We start from the raw sequence: 17,785 nt of genomic DNA on the forward strand, positions 1-17,785 counted from the left end.
ATTCCAAAACACCTCCCATCAAATCACCATGTGGATAACCTATCACTCAGTGGTAGTGTGCATGCTACGGGAGCATAAGGTTCCAGGTTCAAATTCACCCCCTACCATCTCCCACTAAAGGATGCCAGATTGCAGGACTGGTAGAAATGTCTATCTAACACCTTGAAGAGCCTCTGCTCCTTAATTTAGACAATACTGAGTTACATGGTCCTGTATGGCAGCTTCATATTCATTATGGTGGCAGGGGGGATAGAGACTGGTCTCATGGAGCTAGACCCAATGGCCCCATTCAGAAGACACCTTAAACCATGGCTTTTACCATGGTGGTTAAGCCAGAAAGCCAGGCTGTGTCCAGAAGACACCTTAAACCATGGCTTTAACTACTGTGCATAAAGCTTTTTGCATTAGGCACCATCGTTAAAGCCATGGTTTAAAGCGACTTCTGAACACAGCCCAATTTTCTGGCTTAACCACCATGGTTAAAGCTGTGGTTCAAGCTTTCTTCTGAACAGGGCCATTATCTTACTCCCAGATGATGGAGTGAGAGGGAGAGACGATTGAGAAGGAGAGATGATGGACGAACAGAAAGACAGAACAGTAACAAAAGCAGATTAAGTAGGTCAGCAGAGCCACACTGGTATAATGTTTAAGGGAACCATTTCTTTGAAGAAATGGGTTCATATGGGTTCATATGGGTCATATGGGTTAAGATTTCCCTCTAAAGAAAAGTTCGTCACTGAATCCTGGGAGTGGTGAGAGGTGGAGACTTGGACAAATTTCCTGATGTCTTCCTAAGAAGCAATAAAAGAACAAGAACTCACATGTTATGTTTATTTCAGTTCCTCAATTTGCTGGGCTTATTATGAACCCATCAAGCAGACAGGCTTGAACACAAGAGCACGATGGGTCTAGTCGGTACTTACGAGCAGCACACAGACGACGTACATCTGGCAGAGACGGGAACAGCCACAGCACCAAGAGCAATAGGTAAATAGATACTAGCTACAGATTCTGTTTGGTCTTAGAGAGAAGACGAAGATAACATCCTTAAAACAGAGAGGCTGCTGCGCATTCAGTCCAAAGGCACCTTTCCCAAGGCATCCAGGGTTCAACTCTGAAAACAAATGTTTCTGCAAGTGGGAAGCAAAAACTGGCTGTGCACGTTGCTGATTGGCTCTTCTGGCATGACATCACCGAGAACCTTTCCTTTCTCCCCAAGCTACAAAGCAGTTTTCTGTTTTTAATCATGCTCCCTCCTTTAAAAAATAATTTAACAAAATAGCAAGGTGTTTTTAATAAATAAGGTGACAAATGAACAGATAAAATGTATGTGTGTTTCATGTGGCTGGGAAGGAGGTTGATTTCATCAGGGATGCCTCTTAGTGCTACTAATAAAAAAACAGTGTGCAGCTTTCTGTCTTTCCTTTCTTTCTTTTCCTTAAGAAAAGGAAGGTGAGAAAACCTGGGATGGAAAACAAGCCTCATCTGGAAACACCCCAGGACTGCAGTAAGGGAAGAAAAAGTTGAACTGCCCTTCCCATGGTCCTGATCCAGATCTGCTTCTTCTCTCTCCCAGCTGTGAAATAGTGCAATAGGAAATAATGGGAAAGTTGCTGGGACATAGGTTGGCCTTGAGTCCTAATTAACAGAGGACAGTCCTCTATTTGAAAGGCTGTCCAAATCCGGTACACAGAGAGAGAAAACCATAAACAGGGAGATCAGATGGGGCATTGTGAGTTTCCCATCAACAGTACTTGGGCAGAAGACTGCGGACATATGCAGGTCACCTGGCTCGTCCATATGGCTGTTTACACCACTGTAAATGCTCATCTTTCCATTTTGGGACAGATGTGATGCAGCCACAAATGCAAATCCAAACCCTGGAAAATCCGCTCCAAAAATGTCCGGCATTTACCCCGACTTTTTTTGGCAGAGGAGGTAGCTCTGAGGCTCTTAAAAACTAAAAAAAAAAAAAAAGTAAAATAACATTTTTAAAAATGGGGTGGGAGAGTAGAGGAGCAATGCCATTTGTCTCCCCCCTTTTTTATTTTTATCATCTAAATCTGCAGAACTCCACAGAAACAAATATAAATGGGAGGAACAGTCAACCCCCCCCCCCACCATCTGAATATATATGCAGAGCTCTGTAGATTGGTTTCTTTAAATTAAAAAAAGGTGGGGGAGGGATGGCCCCATTCCTCACCCCCCCCAGGGGTGAACAGCCCCATTCCTTTCTTTCTCCCTGTCCCTTTTTTTTTTTTTAAGTTTTCAAGAGGCGCTGGGCAGGATGAGTTGGAAGGACCTGTCAACCCCCATCTGAAAAATCACACTTGACTTCCTTCCCGTGCAACCCCCAGGAAGGAAGGCAAATGTGGGTGCAAGGCGCCTCCTGGCATCAAAGCGCCTCCATATAGCCAGGGACCTGGCCAGAGTCCTCCCCACTATAGAAAGAAGTATTTAGAGTATTTTCATTTAAATGATCGTATTTTTCCCAGATTTGCAAGTATACACATATATTTGCATATGCAAATATGTGTCCCCTTGGGTCCCTCTGTGTCCTCTCTTGGGGTGATTCATTTCTGCTTTTTGGTGATGTGGAAGCGGCCAGTGTACCTGTCAAGGAGGGAATGGTGAGATTTGGGCAGCATAGGCTCATGGCTCATGATGCGGCGCTCTGGTCATTTCCACATGTGGAAGGAATGATTGATGGGCCAATGGGTTGAACCAAAGATCCCCTTGTCCCCTACAGTGGTAGAATTCTCTAAAGCACCGGAGGGCAATATACAGGCCAAAGACATCATTGCTCGGAGTCTATAAGTCTATATAAGTCTATATGGCTTATACCATAAGCCCCCACTTTCCCTTCTGTGTCAAGATCCTTTGTTTAGAAAAATTGGCAAAATGGGTAGGAAGCATTTGCTCTGTTTGTAAAGACAGTAGTATTGCTCTGGGTCCTTTAGTCCTCGTCTATATGATAGCAGGATTGCTTCTCATTTAAATTTAACCCGAATTTTAGCTGATTCGAATATAGGCAATGAGTGTCACACTGCAGCAGCAACAGCAATTTATATCCTTTTTTTTAATAGTGTACTTGATAATTTATTTATGTATTTATTTATTGCATTTCTATACTGCCCAACAGCCGAAGCTCTCTGGGCGGTTTACAACCCTAATGCACACATTCACTACGAAGGAGAGAGGAGTAAATCTATAAATTCTATATGCAGAGCTCAACATATTCATATAGTCAAACCAGGATGGGAGGAGAAAGGAACGAGGTGGCAGAGGAGGAAGCGAGAGGAGGAAGGAAGGAAGGAAGGAACACATCTCCTCCCTCTCGCATATACGACAAACCGAGGGGGAAAGTAACGAGGAAGCAAGAGGAAGAAGCCAGAGGGAACTGTCGCTGCCCATTCCCTGTTTGTTTTACTAAGCTCTATCTGCGGAGCTCCCATAGAATTCAACTGAAGATGATGGGCGCAGAGGAATGAGACAGCCGATAGGTGGGAAGGCTGGAAATCGGGAAATCGGCCAATCAGATTGTCCTACCCTCAAAGCTCTGCCCACATGTCAAAATGTGATTTAACTCCCCCAACAACACATAACCATAATGCGGTGCAAACTCGGACGTTGACCGAAAAGTCGTGGTAAATCCCAACTGCGAATATGCACATTATCGTGGTTAAAAGCTGTTGCGGCGAATGGACCGCTGAGTCACGTGTCCTAAAAATCTGCACCTTTACTTCAATGTAAAGAGCCCATGTAGATGTGCCCTTAGTTTCTTTAGTCCCATTTGTTTAAATTAGTGTTGTTAAATCCATCCAGACCTGAGTGCTACCTTTGATTAAACAACAACAAACACACGCACGCGCACACACACACACGCACACGCACACACACACACACACACACACACACACACTAATTCCTACTTTTGATTATGATCTCAATACTTCTTTATCCACAGTCATTGGCTATCTCCAACCCTTAATATTTTTGACATTTTACAAAATGTAACCGTTTCCTTTATATTTCTATTGATTTGTGAGAAGGAGTGTGAATTCTTCTCTGACTTGGATTAAAATTCTGAGCCGGGGGGGGGGGGGAAATGACGGAGTCATAATGCTCACTTTGTACTTGAGATGAGCATTGTGGTCTCCCATGTGTCGTATTTGTGAGCCAGGATATATGAATTTTGCTGACCGTAGAGTTTGAATGCAAGGTAGAAGCAGGGCTAGCTTTAGGGGTGGTCGAGCAGAGTGGTAACCTGGATACCAAGGGAGGGAGGACGCCAAGCTAAACTGAGGGGGGCACCAAGTATACACTTGCACGCCTCCGCAAGACTGACAAAAAGAATACAAGCATATTCCCAGGGATGAATAATGATTTAAAAATAACAGCCCATCCAAAGCACCATTTTGGCATTGTTGGAGGGGGAGACACTGGCAACGGAGGCTTGAGGCCCCATGGGTGGGTGTGATCAGGAAGTTTTTGCCACTCTTGCTGAATTGCTCTGTACCTGATCACTGCAAGCCATGGTTAGTTGGCTCAGCCTGGTTTGGATGACACATCATTCCATCATGGGTAGAACAGTGCCTAAAACAAGCCATGGGTTTTCTGAGTGTTTTGTTTCCCCAAAATAAGCTACCCTCTGGGAGTAGTCTGGTTTTAAATGGCACATCAGCCCATCACAGCTTGTTACCCATGATGGGTTGTTGTGTCATGTGAACCCCATCAATGGTACCTCTCCCCAGACGTGATGAAGTAAATATTTTGTATTGTTGTGTATGAAATAGAATTGATGCTAACTTGAGGCTTAAGCTGGCTGTGAAACGTATCCTTGGAAGCCTGGAAGGGAAGGGCCTGCTTAGCCCAACTGTAAGGGAGTCTAAACCCAGCACAGTAAGGTAAAAAATTTCTTTAAGCCTGGGCAACAATAGAGATAAGATTGGTCAGGCAGGCTTGTGATTGGCCCAGACCAAGTAGCCCTGGTTACAGAGTTTGTAGAAAGGAGGGAAGGAACAGGGAAGAAGCATTATTGGGAAGGATACTGAGGCAGAGCAGGCAGCCTGTTCCTGTCACAGAAAGCCCTATGCATGCAACAGCCTTGCTGGGTTCATTGTTTTTCCACACAAGATTCTACTTTTTCTTTTTCTCTTTTTTGAAAGACAGATTCATCCCCCAGTGGAAATGGAAAGCCTCCTTCGTGGTTTATCTGCTGCTGGCATTCTCTTACCTGCTGATCCTCATATTGTTTGGAATTGTGCTGTCCAGGGGTAATTAAATTACTTTGCCATCTGAAATGCACCACTAGCCTCAAGACAAAATATAGGAGGGCTGTTTTTGGAAACAGTCTGAGGACTGCCAAAAATCTTAGAATCATTAAAGACGAGCCAGGACCCAAATCCATTTCCACCAGAGCTAGCTGGACATGGTGCCAAGAATGCAGGAGAAGACATCTGCCACATATTGAGCCAGGCCATTGGTTCATCTGGCCCAGTACTGTGGCACTCTGCATGGTCTCAGAGTTGTTCCCCAGCTCTGCTACTTCAGATTCCCTATACACCCAGGCCATTTCTACACCAGCCCAAAAATCTGGGCTGGTCACGGCTGAGTCCCTGTGCATCCAAATGATGCACAAGGACTCCATGGGGCAAGAGGGGACAAGCAAGGGTTTTCCCAGGGATAAATACACCCGGGGGAAACCCTATTCTTCCCATGGTCTTAGGATCAACCCGAGACCGTGGGAGGTGTGTGGACGCCCATCCCAGCTTCGTCCCACCTCCTCACAAGTAAAAACAAGGAGGTGGGAAATAGGCACGGGGCACGGAGCTCTTCAGGCGCACCGTGCCCAAATGGGCTGGCGGGGGAGCGGGAGTAGGTTTCTGATTTTAAAACTTACTTTTTCATTGGAGCACATGTGCGTACATCTTCTGTAAAAAGAAAAGAAAAGAAAATGGCGGGTGTGACATCCTACCTTCCTCCCGGGATGTCGCACTCGCATGTGGACAAAGGGAGGATCTCATGATCAGAATATCGCGAGATCCTCCCCCCTCCCTCCCGGAATGCCGGAAGGTTTAGAAAGAGCCACACTCACACACACACACTTAAAAAAAGAAAAGAAACTGTATAGAAATGTATGGTATATGCTCTACTATTAAGCAATGGTTCCCTTATCCATCCTCCCATGGAGGATGTTCATGTTAAAGAGTAATGATATAGGACATGTTTTACATGTATAAGGTCCTGCATTTCATTGATGACATATCCAGGTAGAGCTGGGAAAGTTCCCCTGTACCCTTGAAGAGCTACTGCCAGAGTCTGTAGGGAAAATACTAAAGCTAGAAAGACCAGTGGACTGACACTGTATATGACAGCTTGCTGTGTTCTTAGCTTGTGCAGACATCTGCTGAAAAAAGACCGTTTCTAACCATTTTAATGGAGAAAAGGGTCAATGCCTACAGGACATTTCATTCCAGTAGAGGGCACCAGAACCACAGCCAATGCCCAGTGCTAGCTGATCTGGCAGCAATGAAAGGCTAGCCCAGCTTTCCCCAACCTGGGGGAAGTGGTTGTGGTCAATGGCCACTTTTGTTGGCTACCAGTGGACTCAGCATACAGCTCTTCTGTAGATTTGTCAGGGTTTATTCCTGCAATGAGAGAGAATTTGGGTTTGGCAAAAAACATGCTTATCTGAACAAAGCAGGCAGCACATTGTGTAGTTCTGGCAACAAGCCCAACAGAACCAGACCCTGGGGAAGGTATCCCATGCCCATGGGAACAGTCACATGATGTGAGCAAAGCTGTGCTCCAACCTGCCTGCCCAAATCATTCGACACAGGATCTCAGAGATGCAGTATCTATCTTAAACCAGAGGGGAGAGATGGTGTTTGGCTCTTCAGGCATTGTTGGACTCCAACTCCCATCAACCCCAGCCAGTGGTAAGGGATGGTGGCAGTTGTAGTTCAGTAACATGTGGAAGCCCACAGGTTCTCCATGCCTAATCCAGAATCTAAATATATATTGAGAATGAAATTAAGAATTTTTTTAAGTGCTGCATGACTGTTTATGTTCTTTTATGTACATCTCCACTGATTAGAGCAGGGGTGAAGCCCTCCTGGGGGGCCCAATCCATCCCTCCGGGGTTCCCCAGATAAATGGACTGAGAGAAGTGGCCTCCTATGGCCTTTTACTCACTTCTGAGCCTCTGATATTGTGTGTGGGTGTGTTTCTATCTCCTCTAACACTTTTAGGATCAAACCTTCCTGCAGAAGTGAGCAAGATACAGAAACAGCTTCAAGAAACCAAGGACAGTAAGTATCTCTCCAAAATGTACTGAGATTATTATTATTATTATTATTATTATTATTATTATTATTATTATTTTATTATTATTATTATTATTATTATTTCTTACCTGTCTCTCCCTCTGGATCTAGGCGGGGAACAACACTGAATACAAAAATACTATAAAATACATAAAACTGATTAAACACATATAAAACTATTCCATTATTATATTAAAGCCAGACATCTTAAAAGACAACTGGGTAGGCCTGCCAGAAGAGATCAGTTCTCAAAGGTCAATTTGGTGTATATATTGAAAGGCAGTGAGCTAGGCCCTGAATGGTTTACTTCTTTGAATATCAACAACAGAACCTTTTATGCTCATTTTTCTACATTTCGTTTTTAAGCCAAGAACTGCATCACAAAAATTCGGTGAAGTCCAAAATTTGAAAGTTAACTGTGTTCTGATCCACACATTAATTCCAAAGGTTTCCTCCAGTTCAGTTCGCTTCAATATGAAGAGCGAACAAAATCCTCAAGCATCTCCATTCCAGACCCACATATGCAAGCTAAACCTGGGTCTACACCACTGCAGCACTCTTGCAACCTAACATTACTGTCTGTTTTCTAGTGATGCCTCCTGTCATTTCAAATTGGGGATGACTGGGCAGCAGGAGGTTCTAGACAGTTGGTGGATTGACAAAGAACAAGGTCAGACTCCAGCTGGAGAGATGATCTGGTCCCTATTGTGAGGATCAAATTCCAGCATCAAATCCTCTTACTCTAGAAGGGCTGTGGGTTGCTTCCTCTCAGATTGTAGCTTGGCCAAGTTTGGAGCACGTAGGATTTTCCTCACACCTGTACCTGGAACATTCTCTCAGCTGTTTTATAATATTAATCTCAAGATTGCATTTGGTATGGCGCACTCGGTTGAGAGTAGGTGTCGATCTGGAAATACGAGAAGAACTTCTTCTTCTTCTTCTTCTTCTTCTTCTTCTTCTTCTTCTTCTTCTTCTTCTTCTTCTTCTTCTTCTTCCCCTATTTCTCTCCTTCTCATTCATGAGCCTCAGGCACATCCCTGTTCAACACCATTTCATCATACATGACAACAAGCATTCACTTTTTGGCTTTCCAGTGCAAGCCAGCCATCTCTCTTGAGACCGACCAACGTAGCAAACGTGTGACCAAGAGCCTCAGTCATGGAGGGCTTCCAAGAGAATTTTACCCAAAAGATGCTGCCAACCTGCAGCAAATCCTCAAGGACCTCCTACTTTTGTAACTGATGAAGCAGATGCCCAGGTTTTGTAATGACCCCTTTTCCCCCTTGTCAGTCTTCTCATGCGGCTCCAGAAGCAGGGGATGGGAATATTTTGATGGCAGATGTTACTACTTCGGCAACCAGAAGGTGTCCTGGGGCACAGCTAAGGCCCATTGTGAGGAACAGAGTTCAAAACTGGTGGTCATTCACGAAGAGGCCAAACAGGTAAAGAGGCTGGAATAATATGTGATTGTACTGCTGGTGGTAGTGGGAATGTGAGGGCTAAATGTAACATTGTATGTTTCTTTGTTTGTTTATACATTTTCCTTTCCCTATTTCATTTCCCAAATAGGACCCTCAAAGTGATTTATAACTTTTTTAAAAAGTAAAACTTGGAAATAGAGGGCAGAGCTAAGCTACTAAAAAAACTCTATGGAATAAAACTGTTGTAACAGCCTGTTTAGCACTGAACAAAGAAGAGGCCAGCTTAACTTCCTTTTGGAGAGGGTTCCACAGGTGGGGTGCTGCCACAGAGAAGGCCCTATCTCATGTTTCCATCTCTCCTGGTCCTGGATCACGGAAATATTCTAACATTCCTCTCTATTTCCCCTGCAAAAAAAAAAAAAAAAGGGAAGAGATACATAAACTCAACGTATTCATACACAGAGAAAGAAAAAAGCATGTGTAAAGTACCCAATCTTAATCCCACAAAGAATCTGGAAGCAGAAGCCTCGGTAAAGGTGCAGGATAAATGCCTTTTGTAGTAATGCCCTTAGGGCATGGCTAGACAGGGCAATATCCCGGTGATTGTCCCAGGATCATCCCTGTGCATCCACATGATGTACAGGGGATCCTGGGAGCAGGGAGGGATGATCCCTCCCTTGGCCCGGGATATTGCCCTACCATTAAATTCCGATTTTTTGTGGCCCAGTGTCCCATTTTGTGGCCCAGTGGCCCATTTTCATCCCAACTCCTCATGAGTAACCGTGAGGAGCAAGGACCCAGGTGTGGGGCACGGAGCTCCTCAGGAGCTCTGTGCCCATCAGGGGTTGGGTGGGGTGAGCATGAGGGCGGGGTTATTAAAAAAAAACCACTCACAGTTTGCACAGAAGCACCCCTGTGCTCCTCTCAGATTGAAAAACAAAAACAAAATGGTGGCCGCGATGTCCTCTTCCACCTGGGACGTCGTGTGCTGCATGTAGATGAGGGGGATGTTTTCGCAATCATAAAATCCATTCCCCCTTGTCTAGCCATGCCCTTACTCTCCTATGTCTATGTGTAGTAAGTGACTGAATGACATGTGTCAGAATTGCCCTCCTCTGGTAGAATCTGATTGGATGGTGGAACACTTCAGCAGTGAGCCATGCCAGAGCTGGCCTTACCATCAGGCAGAGCGAGTCACCCCAGGCAGCCAATGCTGGGAAGAGGAAGAGAGAGCTGTGTGCCAAGCGGCCTGCCGTGTGCCCTCTAAGCTTGCCTGCTGCCCTCAGGTGTGGTGGTGGGTCCTGTCCCGTTGCCATTGGTGAAGGAAGATTCAGCTATCAGTGTAGTCAAGTTTTCGACATGGAATGAGAGGGAGATGCCACCTTGCCTTTTGTCTCAGGCAGCAAGGTGTCTTGGGCTGACCCTGAGTCATGCAGAGATACACCAGTCAAGAAGATGGATCTGCTTTAGCCTCACAGGCACTGTAATGTATGTCTCACAGCACACTGTTCATAAATTAAGGCTGGAAACCAATGGGAACTTACCTGGGAGTAAGTCCCATGGAACTCAATGGAGCTTGTTTCTATGGGATTTTACTTTTTACATTCTGAATATAGAAGGAGGGATTTCTTCCAGATTAATTCAAGCCAAGAACAAGCATATGATTTCTGAGTGGTTGTGGGTGTGTGGGTGTGTGGTATTAGAACTCAAAGTCTGCCCCCCTCCCTGTTCGTGCCTCTTATTTTGGCATGCAGAACTTCATCCAGTCTCAAACCAGGGATGAGCGCTACTGGATCGGACTCAGTGATACGGACGTCGAAGGGGAGTGGAAATGGATTGATGGCACAGATTACAGAACCAATTTCAAGTAAGACCAGCCTTTGAAAGGGGCAACCCATTAAGCCAAACGCAGGGCATCTGGCATTTATCTGCCAGGTGCTTGACATACCTCCTGGGTCATTATGAAGGTTTTCCCCCAGGGTGGATCTAGGGTGGCGGCAGGTCATCTAAGTGATGCAGCCTCATTGCAAAGCCATCCTGGGGCAAACCCAAGGAACTCTGCTGGGGAAAAAGTCGGTCACTTACCCCAACTTTTTGGGTAGCGGAGGTGTGTCACAGCCAAAGGTGCCCCCTGACTGGTCGCCGTTGGCTAGATAGGGAAGGGGGTGGACTTCCAAGAGCTCAGCAGATCCCCTTGAGTCCCTGTAAATAATTTTAAAATGGGGGGAGGAGAGAACGGGGCCTGTTCCTCCCTGTGGCGTTACACCCCACAAGTCAATTCCAAATATATGTCTACAGTTTGTAAGTCTGTGGTTTTTAGAATGTTGGCCTGAGTGGGCGGAGTTAGAATGTCTTGGGAGGGGGGAGGAGTGATATATAAGGGAATAACTGAGGGGATTGAGAAAGCTTTTCAGGGAGACTTGTTAGGTACTCTTAGAGTCTGTAGTGCTCTCTGTGTATATGGTACTTAAGTTCTGGGAAATTTGAGAGTCAGTGTAGTGAGTGGTGTCTTTAGGGTGTGGTGTGCACGTAGTGGAAGTATATTAATCAATACTGATAATAAAGAAAGTTCAAGAGTGATTGTGTGAGAAAAAGGAAAGCGCGAATGTGAATGAGTGACCGGATGGTATGAAAGGTTTCAAAAAGGTTTTTAAATGTTGTTATTTGAAACAAAGCTTATGAACTTTTAAAAATAAATTTTGATTGTTTTGTTTTTAAACTACCACAAAAAGCCCACGTGTCTGTTTGGCATTTATCATCTTAAGTTTACACATTTAACACCCACTCTGACAATCATTCACCTAAGCAGATATAACTCACAGCGCATTATTATATATATTAAAATCCATTCTCCATTTTAAACCCCTTTCTCCACATAGTTTGGAGGAAGGTGGGTTTTATCCCTTGCCTCAGGCGTATCAAGTTGTGGTGCTTAGCTTGAGCAGGGAGTAGCCTTGGCCCGGTCTGGTGTTCAGAGCCTGTGTCGCCCCATAATAAGTGGTGGCAGCCGTGAGGTCTGGTGTTCAGAGCCTGTGTCGTGGCACTCCCCCCCCCCAACCATTCTTTTTTTATCTGTATCTGCAAAGCTGCACAGATACAGATAAATAAATAAACTGGGGTGGGGGAACAAGGAATGGGCAGCCAAAGGGAGGAGAGGTGGTTTGGGTCTCCGAGATGCTAGTACAACCCCTGCCACCACACCAACATTTAATGTTAGCTCTGCGTCTGTTGGGGAGCATGTGTGGTGCGGGCAAATGAGAATAAGGTGGGACTGCTGTGGAACCATAAGCATTCTTCTTCTTTTCCTTAACGGTTGAGCATTTCCATCTGCACTGGGTGCACTCTTTATACCCCCTACCCCCATTCTAAAAGATGGATATGCTTCCCGTAAGGCTTAGGTACTGGCAGTAAGACTTTTAAGCTAACATATGGTGGGATTTGGGGGTTTTGGCCCTGCCTACCACTGGGAGGTGTCTCCTGTGAGCTACTCCAAAATGGAATTTGGTCCTCAGGCTGAAAGAGATTCAACACGCTTGACCTTGAGTAACCAGCTTGGCTGTGCTTGGGGGCAGAAGGTGGTGTGGCCGGAGAGGAATGATCCCTCTTCCAACATGCGTTGGAATAACTTGACTACCCTTCTCATTTAGGAAATGGAGGCGTGGTGAACCCAACAACCATGAAAAAGGAGAAGACTGTGTCCAGGTCCACACTGCTGGTGAATGGAATGACGTGCCCTGTAACTATCCAAGCTTCTATGTATGTGAGAAACCTTTGCCTTCCTGAAGAGACATAAAATCAAGGGAGAGAAAACCACCTCCATGGACTTTCCCAACAAGGGAGAACAGAATTGCAAGGGCAGCCCCTTTCTCCAGACACCGTGTACTTCCTCAAATCACCTGCTTTAGAACGCAAGGACTCTCTACATAGCTGGAATACAGCCATAGTTTTTAAAAAATCTGCAGCTTAAATTGATTCAAAGCAATATAATAGAATTGAATGCTGAGCCTTTCTATGCGAGGCTTTTATTAAGCCCTCATGATTGCTCACTCACGGTAGTTTGTGGGCCTCTCCTGTGCTTTGCAACCATTATCATGTTGTTGTTGTTTTCCTACCGAGGAAAGTCTGGTATTTTCCTCAATGGTGCTTTAGAAGCCTCATGTAATTGCACAATTCCACTATACCACAGCTCCACAGGTGTAGTGGAACATATAGAAAGACAGAGAAAGAAAATGCCGGGAAGAAATCACATGTAAAGGAGTCAATCTCAATCCAACAGTGAAGCCGGAAGCAGAAGCCTCGGTAAAGGTGCAGGTTAAAAGCCTCATGTAGAAAAGCCCGTTATCCCTCAGTAAACATTTGGGCAATCTTTTCAGTGTTTAGCAGTATCCCTGGCTGTACCAAGTCATGAAGAATGGGCATCTGGATGCATGCTGAACATGTTCGTAAGATTGGTTCACAGGACTTGATTTGAACCAGGGTTTTGTCCCTTCCCACTTCATTCTTTATCCCCAACCCATGCAATTAAGCTTAAAATCTATTTCCCATTGGCATCAATGGACACTCAGGGCTCCCGGAAATGCATCCAGTGCCCAGGGAAATATATCCGAGGCCTTGGGCCCAGGCCTTGAAACATCCCTGGGTCCAACTAAGGTTTTTCAGAAGAGAGTGAGTGGCCATCCGGCCTCATGTCCAAGAAGCAGCAAGTTTGGTTACCGGCATGCAAATCTCAATGTGAACTCAAAAGCTTGAAAATGGTTATGTCCGTTTGTACAAAATGGATTGCAACTGCAGCAGCTTCACATAGAGCATTCTGATAGTGGGTCCGTTGAATTAACTTGCAGTGGAGAGAGAAGTGTCAAGCAAATTCTCAGGGTGAAAAGAATAGAATAAGATGTTTGTCAAGAGTTTGTTTTTTGCTTACACATTCCCAATGATTGATGATTTTAGATAGGCTCAGGGTTTTAGGGTTTTTTCTAGGGGAGGCTTTTGTTACCCAAACACCCTTGTCTCAGTCATGGAATTTGACCTAAGGTCCAGATGAGGACACAGAAGTAGCCTTAGGGGTGAGCAAGTCAGGCAGATGCCTGGGGCATCAAATTGAGGGGCACACCAAGCTAAGCTGGGCTGAGGGGGGGGGGCACCAAAATGAGCAGTGTTTTCTTGAATGTACTGCCTATCTAGGGTGACAAAAACAACAACCGTCTATAACCTTTCTTTCAAGGGTCTACAGGTTGTTTAGATACTAATTACAAAAACCATCTCCCTTCAATTCGCTTTAAAAAAAAAATTAATCTATTTCCACTTTGATGTCATTTGTACTCAGCAAAACTTGGCCGAACACCGCTTTACTTCGAAGCAGTGTTGCAGAGCACGTAGCACTTCAAATACTTTAGCTATAAGCACTGTTTGTATAATAACAACATAAAGCCATACCCTGTAACACATCAGTTGGATATCTTTTTATTTATAACTTTTCTTTCTTATTTTTAAAGGGGGGAAAATGGATATTCTAAAATAAAGAATGCTTACCAAAAGATAGGAAGTTTTGCAAAACAAAAAATATTGTAAGTAAAACCTGCGATGGCTCTGCTGTGTTGCACAGTGCATTCCCACTGCTCAGAACGTGGTTTGTTTGTTTTTAACTTTGGCTTGTGCAAACTGTAGCACAATGGCTAAGAGAACAGGAGCTTGAGCAATGTCATTCTTGATGGACATCTCACCTGTACCAGGCCCCATAAGTATTGTCCTTTCTAATCTGAAAAGTGGTGTGTGGTGAAGACCACTAGCTTAGGTGGCTATAAAATGTGGGGTTGAGCAGTCATTCCCACACCGTATGATGCAGCACACTATGTGCTGGGAGTGTCAAAGCAGGACTGGGGCCATGCCAAGTTTAAAGCACATCTATTCATCCATTGATTTTTTAGGAATTTTTTAAAGTTTGAAGTTTTAAAATTAACTTTAAAAAAACAAACACCTCTGGAACCATATCCTTCAAGTTCAGGTTGTCAAACCTCCTGTTTGGGGTCTTGCGCTTTGATCAATTGCAGCCCTTTGGCATCAAGGGGATCTCCAGTTTTTAACTAAAAAGGGCTGGGCAAGCAGGGCACCTTTCCTCTTGCAGATTTGGTGGGCAGTTGGGCACCTGGAGCTCAGCAGAGGAGAGGCATCCCCAGATCAAAATGTGGGAAAGGAGAGGTCAGTCAAAGCAGCCCACAGAGCAAAACAGAATGGGCCAGAGGCTAAGACAACATGTGTCTCTGGGTTGTCTGTGCAGCCTCTGTTTTCTCTCTCTCTCTCTCTCTCTCTCTCTCTGCCAAAGTCTCCCGACGAAGATACCAATTTTTTTAAAAATCTTAAAAATCAATGGATGAACTGATCTGCTTCAATCTTGGCACAGCTAAAGCCCTCCTTAAGAGCTATCATGATGCCAAGTTTCATCTCTCTATCTTTAAAATGACATTTTTTTAAAAAAAATTAACATCTCAAAATTAAAAAAATTCCTAAAAATCAACAAATAAACGGATCCACTTCACATTTAGCACAGCTAAAGCCCTATCTAAGATCTATCATGGCGCCAAGTTTCATCACTTTATCTTTAAAAATGACATAGCTGCAAGCATTTTTGTTAATTCCCATTAAAGTAGAGCTGCCCTTTGGGTGGGAGGACAGGGAAAATCCAGATTTTCTTCAAATTTCATAATCTCCCCCCCCCCTTCTCAGATTTGTTACTAAAAATCTTAACAAATCTGGTTTTTTTCTGTCATATGGCCACTCTGGGGATACCTAACTATTGTTGTTCTACAAGGAAGGGTTAGAGATCTTGAACAGAGAATTCTCACTCCTCCACCCCGAGTGGTATTTCCTCAGTTTCTTCAGGGTGATCAATGACATCTTACTGTGCAACAAAACAAATATATAATTTGTAGTTTAAGGAAGGCCAAGCACACATGTGCAACAAGCCCAGCCATATGCTTGTCTCCCCCTGTAGATGGCAGCAGAGTCTCAGCTCCTCCGATAAGCAGCACATGATGTTTCTGGCCCAGAAGGTGGTCAGCTTTATCTAGCGTGACCACATGCAAAGGAGGACAGGGCTCCTGTATCTTTAACAGTTGCATAGAAAAGGGAATTTCTGCAGGTGTCATTTGTATGCATGCAACACCTGGTGAAATTCCCTCTTCATTGCAACAGTTAAAGCTGCAGGAGCTATACTAGAGTGACCAGGTTTAAAAGATGGCAGGACACCTGCAGGTTTAACTGTTGTGATGAAGAGGAAATTTCACCAGGTTCTCCATATATACAAAGGACACCTGCTGAAATTCCCTTTTCAATGCAACTGTTAAAGATACAGGAGCCCTGTCCTCCTTTTCATATGGTCAGCCTAGCTTTATCGTTTTTCCCTTAATGACATTTGGCATCAGATGTCCGGATGCTCAATGGCTGCAAATTTAGTATTAGGAAAGGGGAGGTAGAATGTAGATCTTCAGATGTTTGGGACTTAACTTCCAGAAGCTCCTGCCAGCCATAACCAATGGTTAGGAATGCTGGGCGTTGAAGTCTAAAACATCTGGAAATCTACTTTCTGCTCACCCCTGGGTTAGGGATGACTTGCATCTGAGAAACAGAAGGTAAAACCCTTTCCCCTACCTGCCGCATTCCTGTGTGTGCGCGCACACACACACACACAGAGAGAGGCCATTTTCTCTGAGATACAGCAAATTCCTATGTGGGATGCAGGCTAGGAAAAAGGTAGCTGGTTGAATGCCCCTTTCTCTGGTTGAATGCCCCTTTCCTGACGATCATTGCTTTGCAAATGTTTCACACCACCAGGACCTGCCACTACACAGATCTTTTGGTGCAGAGGCAGAGAATGCAGAACAGTAGATAACTCACATTGTCTATGCTCTGTCCAAACATTTCTTCGTCTGTTTTTTTGCTAGCGACATCTCACTTTTCAAGCCAATGAGACCTCCCCACTGGGTTTCTCCCTTGCAATTGCCCCAAGAGTTTATTTATTTATTTATTTATTTATTTTATTTATTTATTACATTTTTATACTGCCCAATAGCCGAAGCTCTCTGGGCGGTTCACAAAAATTAAAACCATCATAAAACAACCAACAAGTTAAAAATACAAATACAAAATACAATATAAAAAGCACAACCAGGATAAAACCACGCAGCAAAATTGATATAAGGTTAAAATACAGAGTTAAAACAGTAAAATTTAAATTTAAGTTAAAATTAAGTGTTAAAATACTGAGTGAATAAAAAGGTCTTCAGCTGGCGACGAAAGGAGTACAGTGTAGGCGCCAGGCGGACCTCTCTGGGGAGCTCATTCCACAACCGGGGTGCCACAGCGGAGAAAGCCCTCCTCCTAGTAGCCACCTGCCTCACTTCCTTTGGCAGGGGCTCACAGAGAAGGTTAGCGCCATTATGAGGCGCTGTCAAATTATCAGGTGGGGAGACACCATTCCTACACACACACACACACACACACACACACACACACACTGGATTCCTAAACTTCCCAAAGCAGTTGCCAATATGAAGTGAGTCTAGGAGCATCATCAAAGAAGCATTTTATGACATGCTTGTTACTGAGCACACGTGGATTTTCACAGGACCCTCTCATGATGCCGCCCACCTCCTGCTCACCTCCCACTAGTTTCCCACTCCATCTGCCATTTTTTTTCATAGTAAAATAGTCGAAACAAAATGCAAGTCTTCTGAGGATTGCTCCTCATTGAATATTAACCCGAACTTTCATTGATTCGAATCTAGGCAAGGAGCATCACACTGCAGCAGCAAGAGCGATTTATCCCCTGATTTTTTTTTATAGTGCAGGTATTGATGCACACATACATACATATGATGATACGATGCTATGGAGGAGAGAGGAGCGAAGCTCTAAATTTTATCTGTGGACCTTTGCAGATTCATATAAGAGAAAAACCAAGAGGGGGAAGGAACGAGGCAGCAAAGGAGGACGCAAGGGGGGGGGGGAGCAGCACATTGCAGAGGACAACCCTCCAAAAAG

At 44.5% G+C, this 17,785-nt stretch overlaps 2 protein-coding genes across 2 annotated transcripts in view; one reads left to right on the forward strand and one right to left on the reverse strand.

The window, feature by feature from the left end:
• Nucleotides 1-17,785, reverse strand: part of CHCHD5 (coiled-coil-helix-coiled-coil-helix domain containing 5) — a 474,014-nt gene that overhangs the window by 308,773 nt on the left and 147,456 nt on the right. The window lies entirely within an intron of this gene.
• On the forward strand, nt 903-12,562 carry LOC134393909 (hepatic lectin-like). Its single transcript, XM_063118938.1, has 6 exons — nt 903-987; nt 5,169-5,276; nt 7,254-7,313; nt 8,619-8,770; nt 10,504-10,616; nt 12,397-12,562. Exons 1-6 carry the CDS (start codon nt 903-905, stop codon nt 12,530-12,532), a joined length of 654 nt encoding a protein of 217 aa, XP_062975008.1. The 3' UTR covers nt 12,533-12,562.

The sequence above is a fragment of the Elgaria multicarinata genome, chromosome 3 (genome assembly GCF_023053635.1).
Source record: "Elgaria multicarinata webbii isolate HBS135686 ecotype San Diego chromosome 3, rElgMul1.1.pri, whole genome shotgun sequence".
Lineage (NCBI taxonomy): Eukaryota > Metazoa > Chordata > Lepidosauria > Squamata > Anguidae > Elgaria > Elgaria multicarinata.

Bases quoted from the DNA above. Each gene is read 5' to 3' on its own strand.
- LOC134393909 (XM_063118938.1), top strand. From the start codon at position 903: ATGGGTCTAGTCGGTACTTACGAGCAGCACACAGACGACGTACATCTG. The intron at 988-5,168 runs GTAAATAGATAC...CTTTTTTGAAAG, and splicing joins CACAGCACCAAGAGCAATAG to ACAGATTCATCCCCCAGTGG. The intron at 7,314-8,618 runs GTAAGTATCTCT...CCCCCTTGTCAG, and splicing joins GCTTCAAGAAACCAAGGACA to TCTTCTCATGCGGCTCCAGA.